Source organism: Marmota marmota, unplaced genomic scaffold (genome assembly GCF_001458135.2).
Source record: "Marmota marmota marmota unplaced genomic scaffold, marMar, whole genome shotgun sequence".
Taxonomy (NCBI): Eukaryota; Metazoa; Chordata; class Mammalia; order Rodentia; family Sciuridae; genus Marmota; species Marmota marmota.
The window spans coordinates 5,181,644-5,199,441 of NW_025999999.1; the positions used below are offsets into that span (position 1 = coordinate 5,181,644).

The 17,798-nt window shown below is 38.0% G+C and overlaps 1 protein-coding gene across 2 annotated transcripts in view; it reads left to right on the forward strand.

Annotated features, from left to right (window-relative positions):
* The first annotated feature begins 6,785 nt into the window (after positions 1-6,785).
* Entpd7 (ectonucleoside triphosphate diphosphohydrolase 7) overlaps positions 6,786-17,798 on the forward strand; it is a 38,372-nt gene continuing 27,359 nt past the window's right edge. Inside the window, exons 1-3 of one of the 2 annotated variants that reach the window (XM_015494627.2) lie at positions 6,786-6,931; positions 7,215-7,309; positions 8,436-8,618. In XM_015494627.2, coding sequence (XP_015350113.1) covers positions 7,302-7,309; positions 8,436-8,618 — 191 coding nt within the window. In that variant the 5' untranslated portion in view covers positions 6,786-6,931; positions 7,215-7,301. Of the gene's footprint in view, positions 6,932-7,214; positions 7,310-8,435; positions 8,619-14,648; positions 14,681-17,798 lie in introns of those variants that run through there. The other variant, XM_048807136.1, reaches the window with a different exon arrangement.

Here is a 17,798-nt window from a genome sequence, read left to right on the forward strand (position 1 = left end):
ATATATTGGAACTAGGTAGCAATAGTAGTTGCACATTGTAGATGTACTAAATGCCACTGAATTATCAACTTTAGAATGGCTAATTTTATACTATGTGAATTGTACCTCTATTTTAAAAAAGAAAAGATTGGCTAGCACTAAACAGATAAGCTGAATAGGCTAGAATCTCATTATCCTCTCAAGCATTGATGGCTCTGTAACTCCAAAGAACAGCTCTAACCAGTCATTATATAGCTCAGGGTTGCCTCACATAGACTCCAAGGAAATCTACCCTGGATAAAAGTGAAAGACTGGGAAAAATTTGCTAATTTTTTTTTGTGGGTGAAAAGGTTTTAAAGTTATATTGTAGTGTACAAGCCTGTGAACATACTAAAGAAAACTACTGAATTGGATGAATTTTATGTTATACGAATTAAAATTAAATAAAGCTGTTTTTTTTTTTAAAGCAAAGGTCTATTTGGGATATGTTGAAAATATCTCTCTTGAAACATTAGTTTCATTATTTTTTAAGCAACAAACTGTTTCCTTTTGCACATCTTTTTTTTTTTTTTTTTTTTGGCTGAGGAGAGGGTTACTGCAATCATACCACCACCACCTTCTTAAAAGTTTTCTCCTAGAAGATCTTATTTCAAAAAAGAAAAAGTCACAAGAAAAATTATCAGTTTTGGTCTGAGAAACAAATCTGATGTTATCTTGGGCTCACAGAATAAAAAATACAGGAAAATTAGTTTCGCTGGTTGTTGTTCAGTAGGAAGTTTCAGTTCACTTCATAACCACACTCAAGTTAAGCTGAAACAGATATAGTTAGGAGTAATAATGCTATAGGAAATCCATGTTCATTCTTTAGGCATGAATCTCACTGACACTCATTTTGTTCATTTTTCATTTCTATCATATCCTTGTTGCCTTGATAGAACTATATCATGAATTCTATAAATAATGCCCCCAGTTATTTTTATACCTTTGTAAGTCCTACAACTATTAATCATATAATACATCATCTTCTTTTTGCTGTTTGCTTTATAAAGAAGATAAATTTGCTGTCTTAAAAGCATTCATTTTTGTACCTGGGTAGCTGAGATTCCCTAGCTTGACCTAAGTTTCAGCTTCCGCAACTGTAAAATGGTGTTTATAATAATAATAGCAGGTACCTAATTGGATTGTTTGAGGATTAATTAGGAAAAGAATGTTAAGTGCTTAGTACATTCCAGCATATAGTTAGAACTCAACTAATGTTGATTATTATTTGTAGTTATTTTCCGTTTTGAATGCCCATCTGCCATCACAGAAATCAATGGTGTCATCATATTTTATTCCCAAGCAAGAAACCAAAATGACCATGACTGGTTACTGTCCTCTGCTTGTTTACACAATTATCTTGTTGCTGAACTCCAAATTTTCAATATCTCACAAATAAGTGGACTTTTCTCCTATCAATAACATCCTTGAACTCCAGGCCCATGTTGTGTGGGGCCTTCATGATTCTATGAAATTTGTATCATAAAGAACAGAATAAATGCTTAAATAAAAAGGCTAGAATTACAAATCTTTCCTAGAGTATTATCAAAGAATGTAATGGTCTGTTGTCCTTGACATACAAAGAAGATAAGCTATCAGCAGGGGATGATGTTTGGTTTGGTTATGCTTTTAATACTTTGTGGTATTAAATCCTTTATAAACATGGGACATGTTTATAATCAAAGCAACTAGCCAGGGTCATGGACATCAACAATCACAACACCACCATCTGAACAAAAAACTAATTATGTCAGCACATGTGGGTCTCAAACCCATGAGTCTTGAATCCCGGTGTTATCTCTGTAATTTTTCTGGCTATTCTCCAGGTCACAGTCCTTCCCCCACCCCCTCACCCCTCTGTGGTGGTCAGGGCCACATGCATGCTAGGCAAGAGTTCTACCAATGAGCTACACTCCCAACCCCCATTCCTATTTTTTTACTACGTTTTTGTTACAGACACATCCCTACCCGTCTTGCTTGGTCTTCTGTCCTGTCCAATGTTCACTTCTTCATTGCCTTCTCTTAGCCAGTCAGTTCTTTCCTATTCACCACTTCATCTTCCTTGCCTTTACAGCTTCCTCATTACAAACTAGCACATAAAAGCCCAGAAACACATCAATTACACCAAAAGAGATCATCAAATATTTTAGGAAGTGGGAAGTTATCCTCACAGTGACAAGACAAAAAAAAAATCACCTTTAGATTTAATTCAGCCAATTTAAGAATTACCGATAGAGGCTTCAGTTATATGTGTGCCCAGCAATGTGCCTACTTAGCACTGTCTCCTACTTAGAGAGAGGTATGAGAAGAGGCAGAGAGTACAACAAAAGGAAGGAGTGGGTTGCAGTCCTCCTTTTCAAGAGACTTGCAATCTTTGGTAAAAAAAGACATGCAAGCATTATGCAACAACCGTAACTAACGGCTAATTATCTTGAAGGGCTTTCTATTGCCAGCCAAATTTACACATTATTCTGTTTAATCCTGCATGGTTGCACATTAGTTATCTATTGTTCCATAACAAATTACCATAAAACATGATGACTTAAAAATAGATATTAATATTTATTATCATGAACACTACCCCCACCAACAAACATTTTTTATCCTTTCTGTGGGTGAAAAATTTGATACAGTTGATTGGGGTTACAGACACCTGAAGGCTCAACTGGGGCTGACTCACATGACTGGTGGTTGATGCTGGTTATTGGCAGGAAGTCTCTGTTCCTCTCCATGTTGATCTCTCCAGGGAGCTGCCTAAGTATCCTCATGATGTAGTAGCACATAGTACCACATTCTTGTCAAGGAACCTGGAATCAGGTAGGGAGAACAGACACATAGAGTCTCTGGGGAAGGAAAGAAAAGCACAAAAGACTTCAGGCAAGAAGTTCTGCCATGTTCTGGAAGTAAGTGAGGAAGGAAGGCTGTGTGACTGGAGTAAATTGAGAGAAGGAAATAACAGTAGGAAATAAGGTCAGAGAGGTAAGAGTTCATGTGGTCAGCAGATGACATAGCACCTTGCTGGTTGTAGATCATGAGGACTTTTACTTTGAGTGAGATGAGAAACTCCTGGAGGGTTTGGAAGAACAACATGATCTGGCTTGGACTTGAAAGATTCATATTGATCACAAAATTCTTAACAGACTGCAGAGGGGACAAGATCAGTTCAGAGGCTACTGCAATAATCCAGGGAAGAAATGGTAGCAGTTTGGACCAGGATGGTAGCAATGAGGTTAGTGAGAAATAGCTGGATTCTGGATACATTTTAATGCCAATAGGCTTTGTTGATGGACTGAATGTGGGTGTGAGAGGAAGTGAGGAGGGCCTGAGAGGAAGAGAGGATGAATCCAAGATTCCGGGCCTCAGCATCTGAAAGAATGAAGTGCTTTTTACCTTTTAGCAGTGTGTGCTGTACTATTAAACACTTTAGCTTTTGCTAACTTTAATCCATGATGTAATCAAGGACCTAAGTTTTCAGTCTGTACAGTGTTTGTGTTCTGTTATTCCCGGGCTTGTCTTCCCAGGATTGTAAGATGGTTATAGCAGCTTTAGGCCCAATATCCTTAAGATTATACCAGGAAGAAAGAAAAGAAGCCTTCTCTTATTTCTCTCTCATTTTGTAGAAATTGTATTGACTTGTATCTCTTTTTAAGATAGAAAAAAACTTTCCTATAAAGTTTCCTTCCCCTCCATCATTCCCTGCAAAAGATGACTTCCATTCAGTATCAATAGCTAAAATTCCACCATATGCTCATGTTTAAACTAATATTTGATTAGGGTATGGGCCCCCCATGATTGACTTATATCCATCATAGCTTACTCCCTGGGTCTGGAATTGAGTCTCAGCATTCTTCAAACACACAGCCATGCATAAGAAAGTGGTTATTTGATAAATCAACAGGGTAGAAGGGAGAGTACTGGTTTTGGGGGCAGGCAGTCAGGAAAATCTATTACACCATTCTAAGGAATTTGGACTATATCATGTTAGAATAAGGAACCACTGAAGGATTTTAAGTCAAGAAACAGCATGAATGGATTTCCATGAATGGAGGGGCACTTAGGGGGACATGGGTTGGAAGACTTCATCAGAAGACATTGAAAAAGATTTCTGGCACTTGATTAAGAACACTTAGTGACCAACTGGATGGAAATGGGGAAAGAAAGTAGAAGGAAGGGATTCCAGAATAACTCTCACACAGGTTTCTGCTTGGGTGAATCACAAGATATTTTCTCAAAGATGGAAATATGGATGGAGGGGGTTTGGATGGATGTGGTGGGAATGGAGAGAGAATAAGTTTAGTTTTGAATAATGAGGTGTCTTAAAAACACAGAAGAGAGACAAGTAAGCGTGAAAGAGTGAAGATCATCTTACTTGAAGTGTAGGAGGAAGGAGCATTGATAAGGGGAAATGAAGTAATGCATGTTACTGAAACCTAGTATGAACAGGTTTGGCTGATTTTGCTCAGAGTTGTGCATCAAGTGCATCTGGAGAAAAATTTGAATGTAATTGTAGACAAGCATTTAAAGAGCAGTTAAAACGTTTTTTGGAATATGGACTTCTATATTTGTTTCAACATGAAATTGAGATATAGCAAATAAAAAGAGAGAAATGGTCTCAATTTGACCGGCTGACTGGAAACCTCAGAACTTAGCCCTGTGAGCTATTAATCAGATAAGCATTGCAACTTTTTGTAAAGCATCCTGCTTAACAAATGCCTGAGGGCATATGGGTTTATTAAAGGAAGCATTGTCCAAATGAAACTGTCAAAGAAAGTTTTACAAGAAAAGACCAATGAGAAAGTTTGGGGGTTAAAATGTAGGTTTCTTTTCTGTTTTATGACAGTAGTTATTTACATCCTCTAATTTTAGAGATGGTTTCAATGAACCTTTGAATTTTAAGTTATAATTAGTTATAATTATAAGTTGTAATATAGTTAATAAACTATTAGTTTATGAAATAGTGATAGTAGTAATTCTATTTCTGCTCAAAAGCACACATTTTTGGAGAACATCAAAGTTTGAAATATACATAGATTTAGAACTCTCAGAAGACAACTTCAAGAAGTTTTTAAAAAAATTCCAAAATATTTGTTGAGTTCTTTCCATTTCTACCTTATTTTAATCATTGAGCAGGGCTCTCAAATAATAAAAATATCTGATATTTGTATAATTTTGTGGTCAATCCCAACTTGAAGTAGTGTGAGGATTTAGAGACACAGAAAAAACAGAAATGAGAATAGAAGAAGAAGAAGTGACAAGTTAGCAAACCACTTATATTAAGACAGTAGTGGAGGGAAAAAGCAATAGTCATGAGAGACTGAATCTACAAATTAGAAAACTGGCAGATTATAAATAGCAACTAGAACCTGCCCCACACACTTGGCAGCAGAACCTGATCAATGACTGTCAGCTTCTCTATTTTTTTTTTTTTTGCCATTCTCACCTCTAACTTAGGACCAACTAGAGATAGCCAAATATGCTCCCCCAAACCAATCACAAAGATGCCTGCTCCTAGTTAGCTTTCAGCTTCCCCATACTAATGCTCCCAAGTCAGGTTATACATGAACACCTCCCTCCACCTGTCCTTCTCTATTAAGCTCCCTCACTTCCCTGATAGCCTTTGAGTCTCTGCCAAATGCAAGTGACAGTGACAGACTCCTGATTATGGCCAATTTTGAGTAAAATACCCTTTGTTCTCATTTGAGTGCTCTTCACCCCTCAAAACATTCATTTCTTCATTTATTATACATTAGTCCTGTTGTATATGCCAGACAGTGGCCAGCTTTGGGAATATGAAGAGGCAGACAGTCCTGCCCCTAAGGATATTCTGGCTAGCGGGACAAACAGACACATAGATATAATTGTAATTCAAAGTGGTAAGGGGAACCATAGGTATGTATAAAAGAAGTGTAGGTCAGGTAAGTCTTTTACAAGATGACCCTTAAGACAAATGACAAGGGATAAACTGAGTTGGTCTGGCTAACAGGCAGAGAAGGGGTGCGTGGAGAGAGTTATTGAAGGTAGGCGACGGGTTGCAGAAGACGCGATAGGGGCGGGTCATGGAACGATGATAAACGTGACAGGTTGCGAAAATCTTAAGCCTTTATGTTGTCCAATCGACTCCCTCGGGGAAATAAGAGAGGACTGGGGAAAGCAAAGAGGACTGGGGAAAGCAAAGAAGACTAAAAACATTTAGATTCTTAAGCTCCAGGAGGGCAGAGACCCAAAAGCTCGTAATGGGTGGCACACGTATTCAAAGCATTTTGAATGGATGACCATAAGTACTTTAATGAAGTCATCGTCTAGGATTTATGTTTTTCTCATGGGACAGGACATCACTTTTGGTGGGCTATAGGGAAGGTTTGGGAGAACTGCCATTCTGTCAGGGAAGGATGGTGGTCACGAAACCTCCAATGGGTTGTGGGCATGGGATGCACTTCTGTCGCGAACACCCTGAGACCCACCAACCCGAGCACTAGGTCCTAGGAACAGCTGCGGAGAGTGACCCGTAGTGAACTCGCGCCACCGTGAGGGCAGCCCACACAGCGTCTCCGGGCATCTTTCACCTGTGCGCCCATCGCCCGCCCTTCCAGGCGGAGACTCGACACGACGCCTTTCCGATTGGAAGTGGCTGGAAATCCCGGGGCGGGCATTAGATGCTGTGCGCTCTTGGGGATTGGCCATTCTGGCGGAGGACGTGCTGCCGGCGCAGCGGGTTCGCCCTTCGCTCTGGCTGCGTAGGGGGCGGGCCCGTCTCCCGGGTCCCATGTCACTCATTGGCTCCGTGCGGTTTCCTTGGGGACGTGGCGCCGCCGCCGGCACGGGCCCTCCTTCCGGCTGGGCTGGAGGCTGTAGGAGCAGCTGTGGACACGGCGGATCCGAGCGGTGCAGAGGGACCGGCAGGCCGCTCGATCCCGTGAGTGGGAAGGCCGGAGAGCTGCGGGACCGGGGGAGACGGGGAGAGGAAATGGGGACCCTCTCTACCTGGGGATTGCAGATTCCTCGAAGACGGAGCTGGCCCATGGGAACGCTCCACTTCCAGATCTACCCGGATAGGGGGTCCTCTGGGCCTGAGGAATGAGAGAGGACAGACACGGAGTGGGAGCCGGGGAATGGGTGGGAGATGTGGAATTCTCGTGGAGGTCTAGTCTCGTGGGCACTGCTGGAGGTAAGCCTGAAACCCAGCCAACTCTTTCCAGGCTGCAGACTTAGGAGATGCCTGGGACAAGGAATCCACCTTCTCAGGTCAAAAGAAAAAGGAGGTGACAGACCACTGAAGGGAACCCATGGCTAGGTAAGGCTGCACACTTTCTCCCTGATTGGGGACTTCAATGGAGGATGGCAGGAGGACCGTGGGGAGGGGATCCTGAGACTATTATCTATGAGGTCTGCCCTGAGGCTGCACCTGGACTTTGCTTCCTGTCCAGGAGTATGCAAAGATGGTCAAAGCTGTGTTTTTTTGAAGGCAGGTGCAATAAAGAATTTTCATCCAGTGACCCTAGGATTGTAGAGGGAGTTTGTTCACTCAGCTCTGAAAAGTGCTAGATTGTAATATTCTTTCAGATTTCCATCTGAGTGAAGCTAAATGTCCCTTGAGGAAGTTAAACTGGCATTATTTTTTGAATCACTATAGAAAGTGAACTTCACAATTGAATACAGTTATCCATATATTATAATTCTCTGAAACTTTTTTTTTTTAAAAAAGATAAATGTAGATCTACATAACCCAATATGGGATGGTTGCAAAAGAGAGTGAAGGAAAGAAGCAGAACCATTTTTTGTGCTACCTTTTTTGTAAGACCAAGGGAATGGGCACACACACACACACACACACACAGATATTACCACATGTATTGCTATGTATTTATACCTGTGTAGCCATAGACTATTCCTGGAAAGATACATTGAAAGTTGGTAGCAGTGGTTACCTCTTAGAGAGAGAGGTGGTGGGGTCAGATCAAAAGATTCACTTTTTACTAAATTTTGAACTGTTTTATTTATTTATTTACCACATGAATATATAACTTATTAAAACATTTAAAAAGTAAGTTGAGTAATTTTTCTGACTATCCAGTTTCTTGTCAGCGTTCCTGGTGGTAATGTTGTAGTTGGTCTGATTCTCCAGTGTTATAAGTTCCTACAGGAGCTTGGTGATCTTTTCATTAATATGAGATTAATTCTTTGAATTGCACACAAAAGTACAGAGTTTGGAAAGAGAAGATAAGACTTTTCTGATTTACATAGAAGCACCATGAACAGTATAGGTGCTTTTTTAAAATTTGAGATTAAAACAATAGACTTTTTCTTGGCATTTTTTTTTTTTTGTCTTTATTAGGAGGGCTTTTATCCAATTTAAAACCTACTTTAAGCACTCAATCTTGGAGACTTTTCAGGCTTAATTTATGTTTGTCTCATTTCAGGATCAGTTTTTCCTACCTCTGCCCAGCTTCCTGGTACTTCACTGTGCCCACAGTGAGCCCATTTCTCCGTCAGCGGGTAGCATTCCTGGGGCTCTTCTTCATATCCTGTCTCCTTTTACTTATGTTAATCATGGACTTTCGACATTGGGGTGCATCATTACCAAGAGATAGGCAGTATGAAAGGTGAGTCAGCTTTAGATCACTGAGCTGCTTTGGCACTGAAGTCATTGACATTTTGATAAGCTGTTTAACATACTACTACCTTTGGCCCTTTGGGGGGATATTGTACTTTTAATAGTAAAGATTGCATGTTATTTATTACTTAAGAAAAATCTTAAGCTCCATTTTGTCTGTGTTCAGTTTTGATTCAGAAATGCTGATACTGCCTTTTAATCATGAAAGGCATCTTTCTATTTTCTTGTTTTGGTGGGCTGACTTACTGGGTGCATAAATGTTTAGGATTTTTGTGCATCCTTGATGAATTGATCCCTGTACTGTTAAATGATTCTCTTTGTCCTTGATTATATTGTTTGCTCTGAAAGCTACTAATCTGGTATTATTACAACTGCTTCAGCTTTCTTTTGATTAATGTTAGCATGATTGATCTTTAGTTTGTGCTCTTAGTTTTAGCCTATTTTTGTCTTAGTATTTAAAGTGGGCTGCTCCTAGTTACTGTTTAGTTCAGCCTCACTTTTTATCCAGTCTGACAATCTCTGCTTTTTAAAAAAATATTTATTTTTTAGTTGTATTTGGACATAGTACCTTTATTTTATTTATTTATTTTTATGTGATGCTGAGGATCGAACCCAGGGCCTCACATGTGCTAGGCAAGTGCTGTACCATTAAGCCACAACCCCAGCCCCAATCTCTGCTTTTTAATTGGGGTGTTTAGGCCACTTAATTATTAATTGAGTTTAATCTATATTGCTGTTTGTTTTCTATTTGTCACATTTTGTTCATGTTTCCTCTTTTTTTTTTTCAATTTTTTTTTTAGTTGTTGATAGACCTTTATTTTATTTATTTATATGTGGTGCTGAGAACCGAACCCAGGGCCTCACACATGCCAGGCAAATGCTCTACGACTGAGCCCCAGCCCCAGCCCTTTCCTCTTTTCTTTTTTTTAAATTGAGTGTGTATATTTTTTTCTGATTACATTTTATCTCTTTTGTTTGCTTAAAAGATATAACTCTTTTTTAAAGTGATTGCTTTAGGTTTTATAGTATACATCTTGAACTTACCAGAGTCTATTAAAGTAATATCACACCTCTTCACAAATATTATAACAACCTAACAGTAGTATACTTTCATTCCTCCATTCCCCTGGGTCTCTGTGCTATAGTTGTCGTACATTGTATTTCTTACATATAACTTCCACATATGTTGTTATTATCTTTGCTTTAAACAGTCAATTATCTTTTAAAGAGATTTTTAAAAATAAGAAAAAAAAGACTTGTATATTTACCCATGTGTTTACTCTATCTGGGTTCTTCATTTTTTTTGTACAGATCTTTATTTCCATCTGGTGTCATTTCCGTTTTTTTTCTAAAGAATTTTCTTTCAATTTCTAGCAGAGCAAGTCTGCAGGTGATGAATTTCTTCAATTTTTGTATGACAGAAGAAATCCTTATTTTGTTTTCCTTTTAAAAGAAATATTCGTTGGTTGTAGAACTCTAGGTCAATTGGTTTTTTTCTTTGATTATTTTAAAGATGATGCTCTCTTGACTTTTGGCTGGCATTCTTCTTGTGGAGAAGTCTGCTGTCATTTTTATCTTTCATCTTTCTGTATATAATGTGTTTTTTTCCTCTGACAGCATTTAAGATTTTCTTTCTTTTCCTTCCCTTTATTTCTTCCTTCTTTTCCATCTTTCTTTTGACTGGGGATTGAACCCAGGGGTGCTTTACCACTGAGCTACCTTCCCAGTCCTTTTAATTTTGTTTATATTGAGACACTAAGTTGCTGAGACTGGCCTTGAGCTTGCTATCCTCCTGCTCCAGCCTCCTAAGTCACTGGGATACATGTGTACACCACTGTGCCCAGCCTTTTAAGATTTTCTTTTCTTTCTATAGGCACCAGAGATTAAACTCAAGGCACTTAACCACTGAGCCATATCCCCATCCCTTTTTTATTTTGAGACAGGATCTTGCTACATTGCTTAGTGCCCCACTAAGTTGCCGAGGCTTACCTAGAACTTGTGATCCTCTTGTCTCAGTTTCCCAAGCTGCTGGGATTACAGGTGTGCACCACTGTGACCGGCTAAGATTATCTTTTTATCACTGGTTTTAAGCAATTTGATCATGATGTGCTTTGTTATAGTTTCCTAAATAATTTGTGATTCTTATTTGGGAGAAACATTGGCTGAGAACTTGCTGTGTGCGTGACATTGTGATAAGCATGGCGATACAAAGATAAAGTGTGGTCCTTGGATTTTTGGATCTACGGATTTGTAGTTTTTAATCAAATTTGGAAAAAGTTTGCCAGTTATTTCTAAATATATTTTTCTGTCCTCCCCAGTTCTCCTTTGGGGACTCCAGTTGCATATATATGGAGCCATGTAATATTTTCCACAGCTCACTGATTATCTTGTTTTCCCCCCAGTAGGTTTTTTTTTTTTCCCCTGTGTTTGATTTGGATATTTTATTGCTGTGTTTTCAAGTTCATTAGCACTTTCTTCTGTATTATCTCATCTACTGTTAATTCCATCTGGTGAAAACTGAATACCTTTTTTCATGGAAAACTCATCTGAGTTACTTGACATTCTTTCAGTGCCATACCAATTGCACAGAAGATCTGCATTCTTTTATAGCAGTGATTCATTTGATTATTTTTCTTTTTTTTGTGGTTAGTTTCTGCAGAAGCTACAAAATTAAATGATGGCATGTTGTGTTCATCATCTTCAAAATGATTTTCTAATTTATTTTAGAATTTTCATTTCCTTATTGCTCCTCAGATATGTATCAGGAGACTTCAGGCAGCAAGTAACAGCCAAAACTGACTTAAATAATAAAAAATTTTATTGGCTTACAAAACCAGAAGTCCAGGGATAGAGGGACCACAAGTTCAACATTGGCTAGCAGGATGGGAATCTCTGTCTCCTCTCCATTTTCCACAATGTCAGCTAGTTTAATGGTTGCAAAATAGCAGTCAATAGCAAGCAAAGCAACATGCATCCTCACTCATGTCCTGTGGGAGAGAGGAACAGGTGCTCCATGGCCCTCTTCTGAGAATGAACTACCTTCCCATAAACCTCCAGCAACCCTTTCCTTGAATCTCTTTTGGTCAGAATTGAGACACATGCCTACTCTTCTTTTTGTTTTGGGGTGAATCTGTCCCCAGTATGTGTTTTCTATTAATTCTTATCATTAATTCATTAAATAAAACTTTATTGAGCAGCCACTGTGTGGAGGTGATAATAGACATGAGGACAGGGAGACTTTGGTACCTTTCCTCAAGAAGCTCATGTTTCCCACCTTTCCTTCTGTAGCAGCTCTATTCATTTGTATTGTCTGAATCTTCCTTTCCTGAAGAGGAAGCACTGTTTGGGTGACTATAGTACTCAACAGTTGGCTTTAAGAAACCTGTTAACATTGGAGACCTAAACCATAAGTTTAGTTTCTTTAATGCTTATTGGGATTTTCTTGACAAACCTAAGTACATTTTCTCACAGGAAAACAACATGGTCTAATTATGGAATTCCATATAGATTAGTTTATATGGCCAGAGAGACAATTAGGGAGTGAGTAGTGAGCTGTATAAATGGAGATGTAGATCAGGCTGGGAGTCTCCTAAGCCATTTTAGGGGGTTAGATATCATCCTAAGGGTAGAGGGGAGGCTCTAAAAGATTTTTGAGAGTATTGTGATCTGACTTGCTTTTTGAAGAAAGCTCACTTTGGTGGCATTGTGAAGAATGAATTAGGGGCTGGGGATGTGGCTCAAGCGGTAGCGCGCTCACCTAGCATGCATGCGGCCCGGGTTCGATCCTCAGCACCACATACAAACAAAGATGTTGTGTCCGCCAAGAAACTAAAAAAATAAATAAATATTAAAAAGATCTCTCTCTCTCTTTTAAATATTTATTTTTTTTAGTTGTACACAATACATTTATTTTATTTATTTATTTTTATGTGGTGTTGAGGATCGAACCCAGGGCCTCGCGCATGCCAGGCGAGCGCTCTACCGCTGAGCCACAACCCCAGCCCTCTGTCTCTCTCTTAAAAAAAAAAAAAAAAAAGAATGAATTGGAGGGGAATAAAAAGAAAGCAGAGAGACTAATTGGAATACTTCAATAGAGATGATGGTGGCCAGAACTTGGGTAGCAGAAACATGGATTGAGAAAAGTAAAAACATTTGAACCACAAGTGGGAGGAGGAGTGATTCAGTAGTTTTTTTGTTTGTTTTGTTTTGTTTTTTGTGTGTGGTACTGGTGACCAAACCCAGGGCCTTGTGCATTCTAGGCTGACACTACACTGCTGAGCCATGCCACTGGACCCTGATCCAATAGTTCTTGTTTTCCACAGTATGCCAAGTGACCAGATTCAATAAATACTTATTAGGTTGAATTAACTGAAACAGCTGCAGAGCTGAGGAACACACAGACTGCACATTGTAATGATGTTATCCAAGTGTTAATATCCTGTAAGGCTCTTGCACAGCAGCCAGCGGCCAGCAGCCACGTAGCCTAGGACTCGTTGTTATTAATGAAAGGTTATGTACATATTGTCACAGATTACCATATCTCATTAAACTTCACTCATGAATCATGTAGGAGGTAAACATTTGCTGACAGCTTGACATGCATGAAATTGTTAGGCACTGGGGTACAAAGATGAATAAAACGTGGCTTCTGAACTCATAGTTCATGATCTAATTACAGAGACAGACTTGAAGGAATAATTATTTCCCAGTGAGATAATAGTTTATATGCAGCTGTGTAGAATCAGGAGCAAAGAATTAGAAACTGTACACAGGTAGGAATCGGGAACAAAGTTAAGAATCAGAAATTTGTCAGAAGAGGCCCATGAGGAACCAAACTTGATATCACTAAGCTCATGTCCTAAAAGTGCATGTACTTTACTGATAAGATAGACTATATTACATAAAACCTGCTTGCTTTTCTTGTACACACAGTTTTATTCATATGGTTCTCTCTTAATGTAACAGAATAATATCACATTGGAATATGCAGGTGAGGTGAGGTGTGTCAATAGCTGTAGGCACACTGATGGTAACAATTAGTAATATCTGATATCCTGAGGGTGAGGAAACCCAATTTCTACAGACAATTTCTATAGTGGTAAGTAGTTCTATGTATTCAGTTAAACATAGTCTAATAATTTATGTTAATATTGAGATTAAATAATTGATTTTTAATCTTTGCATATCTAAATCATTTGGGGACCATTACCAAATGAAAATAGTAGGGCATTTTGTTGAGGGAATTCTAATATGCAGCCTAGGTTGAGAACCATTTTGCTGTAAGGAGGAGGTATTGTGGTGTAGGGGAAAGAAGATTGGTTTAGAGCTAATTAGCCCTAATCATTCGCTAGTCTGGTGACAGGGGCAGGCTCCTTACAAGTTCTGGAATCTCATTTTCTTTATGTATGAAGTTGGAGTAAAAATAGCTGCTTCGTACTCCTGTCATTTGTACTTTTAAAAGAGGATAACATTTAGGACTGTCTAGTGCATTGATTGACTAATTTATTTTTTGTGGCGTCTGCTACTGCTTAAGCACTGGGAATACTAGCTTATGATCAAATGATCAAGCAGGTAACTAGGAATTAATGGAAATACCTATCACCTTAGTTCAACAGCTTAAAATATTTTTAAGGCAGGTGCTTGTAGTTTTGATTTTTGTATTACTACAAATATAACCATATTTTTTTTCCTACTTAAACTGTTCTGAATTCACATGATTAAATTTTTATCAGTATTTTGTGGTGATGCACGGAGTGTGCTATGCTTCCAGGAACACGCTTACAAATATCTTCACAGATGCAAGTTTGAAAACCTTAGATCATGAAAATGTGCCCAGAGGAATTTTGCATTCATTCTTCTGTGGTTTCGATAAATAAGGCATTTATTTAGTTAGATGTGATAGTTTCTCTTGCACATTGCATTTTTGTGTTTTAATATGTGTGAAAGAAGTTAATGTTTTAAAAATATTTTAATTTAATTATTTTTGTATTAAAAATATTTTTATTTGAATTCTTTTCAGATATTGGTGAAATTTAGCAAATCTCTTCTCAGGTAATATGACTCATGACTTTAGAAGCCTGTGTGTTTTTTCCTTTAGTAGTTTCAAAATCAGATTTTTTTTTTTTTTTTAATTGTGAACGCAAGCCACATTGCTTCTGAAGAAGAAAGCAAGAGATTTGCATCAGAATTGCAATTTGGAAAAGGTAAACTTAAGAGAGTGTGGGGCATCAGTAAGCCTAGAAATCTAAAGCTGTTTTTTGTTTTGTATTTTTAATAGATTTTACTTTTTAGAACAGTTTTAGTTTTACAGCTTCTTGAAGCTGAAAGTACAAAGATTTCTCATACATGCCCTGTCCCCCATATAAGTAGGAGTGTTATGTTTTTAAGATTTTTTTTGTGTGTGTTGGGCTGGGGTTGTGGATCAGTGGTAGAGTGCTTGCCTAGCATGTGTGAGGCCCTGGGTTCGATTCTCAACACTGCATATAAATAAATAAAATAAAGGTCCATTGACACTTAAAAAATATTAAAAGAAAAAAATTTAAAAAAAGATTTTTTTGTGTTAATGTGTATTTAAATCAATTATTTATTTAGCATGTGTCATAGATTATCAGACATGATCCAATGATGTATTCAGACTTAATATGTATTTAACATTTGTATATTCATTCATTTATTCACTTAATCAACAGATATTATTGAACAGCTATGTTGTGGTTATCTAATAAGTAGTCATTACCTACAAGTGATTATTGAATTTGAAATACACAAAAAATTCAGTTTACTTGCATTAAACACATTTCAAGTGCTCAGTGACTACATGTAGTTAGTGGCTATCCTATTGGACAGTGTAAATAGAGAATATTCCTATCATATCAGGAAGTTCTGTTGAACAGTGCTAGGTCTACCATATTTAAGGCACTGCCCTAGGTGCTGGGTTAATTGTTAAAATTTATTTTTAGTGTAAGGGGCACTTTTAGTGTGTGTATAAATATATATTACATACATATATAGTGATATTATATACAACACACATGTAATATATATTAAATAAACAGTAAATTATTCTTACCAAATATTCTGTATATTTAGCACATTTTTAAGCCTTAATGTTTAATATTGTTTACTTTTCAGTAGCCTCACTACTATCTTCATTAGAGAGTAAAATTTTGTCTGGTTGAACTATTGGTCTGAAGACTTTCTTTTGTAGCTGTGGAAAAATTGTACCTTCATCTTCCTTTGCTATCTATCTGAGAATAACTGAGTGAGAGGTTCTATGTCTGTGATTGGCTCAGTACCAGCCTTCTTTAATTTTGTTTAAAAAAAGTCAGAAAGGGGCATTACGTTTGGTTAGGATAAAAATGATAAGCTTAGGATACGCAGATAAAATTAAGATTTTTTTGGTGTGTGTGTGTGTGTGTGTGTGTGTACTGGAGATTAAACCCAGGGGTTCTCTAACACCCAAGCTACATCCCCATCCCCAGCCCTTTTTATTTTTCTATTTAGAGACAGGGTCTCACTAAGTTGCTGAGGCTGGCCTTGGATAATCCTGCCTTGGCCTCCTGAGTTGCTGAGATTCCAGGCATGCACCACTGCACCTGGAAGTGTTCTTATGTAGAGCAATTTAGAGATTTTTGCTGGCATGACTGAAAGCATCTGTTCACATTCATTCATTTACTTGATCTTAATGGTGTTTTTAGAGTTTATAAGCAGGGCTTTAAATTATAAATGTTCCTGTCTGCTCTGATTAATCTTGTTAGGAGGTAAGCAGTAACCTTACAAGATGTTTTTCTGGATGTGTATTACTGTCATCATTCATGTGCAGTTACTTTAGTAATAATGTCATTATATTTGGTTCTAAGTCCTGAATAGTGGTTGAAAAGTATAACATTTAACAAAGAGCTGGTAGACCCACACTGATGTACTGAGTACCCATTTATTGGTACATCACTGAGTTCTATTGGAACTCTGAAAGTGATATAATTAATGTTGATTTTGTAAGCTAGGTAATGGTTTGGTCAGTTACAACACTAATGCTGTTAATGTTTTTAGGATAATGGCAGTGAAAAGCTTTTGTTTTCCAGTTCTACTTGGGGTGATTATTTGTGGATGGATAACTTTCTTTTAATTTACTCAGCAGTGACTAATGGAAAATTGTGTTTCTCAAAGGGAAAGAGTGCATGTGTGTATATGTACATGACATGGGGGAGGGTGAGTGTATGATGGAGAATCAGACCTCTCTTTGGAAGGTGGATGTGAGGGATTGCAAAGCTTTTGGAACTTTTTTCCTGGGCTATAAGTCTTCTTTATAGATTGGTTTAGTGCAGCATTAGGAAAGCAAGAGGGTCCAGCAGTTCAAATAATTGACTATAATGGCCAAGTTGTGGGCTGCAAATCATAAATAGAAAAATCCAGGAAAGGACAAGTGATCCATACAGAGATGAAGACTGTTGGGTGGTTGAAAAGTATAAGAAGACTGATGAGGGTCTAAAGAGGGGCAGAGTTCCAGAAAGAGGTAATTCTGTTAACTCCCAAAGGGGAAAATAGTTCTTCAGTTATTCATTTGTATACAAAACAAGAAAAATGGAGACTTTCTGTTTCCTGCAGTGACTTATCAAAAGAATCATCTGGGACACAGCAGAAATGCCATCTGGTCCTTTCTATCTGCCTTGTGATCTAATGTCAGCTGATTTTTTTTTTTTTTTTTTTGCCATTATACATGAAGACTTCTAAGGGAAGAGAAAGCAAAGTTAAGTTGCACCAAAATTAGAGGTATAAAGTTGCTTATTTTGGCAGAAATCAGAAAGTGTAACAGGATACTTTGGAAAGTCACTGAAATGTTCTAAAAGACCAATCGATTTTGAATATACCAGCTGTACAAAGACAGGGAGGAGTTACCAAGAAACCAACAGCATCATGTTGTGAGCTCTAGGACACAATGAGTATTGATTGATAAGTCTTAGGCAGAGAAATGTGAGGAGCACTGTGGCAAATATCAAGATTCTGCAGATAAGGTACTTGCTCTTGAGAAACCTCTAGGAGAGGGTCTAACAAATGTGAAAGAAATCTTCGGGGCTCATACTGCAATATAAACTGACTACTAAAAGGGAATAATGACATGCTACCATTTTGAACAGAAGAAACAGGCCTTTTCAAATTGTTGTGGATATTA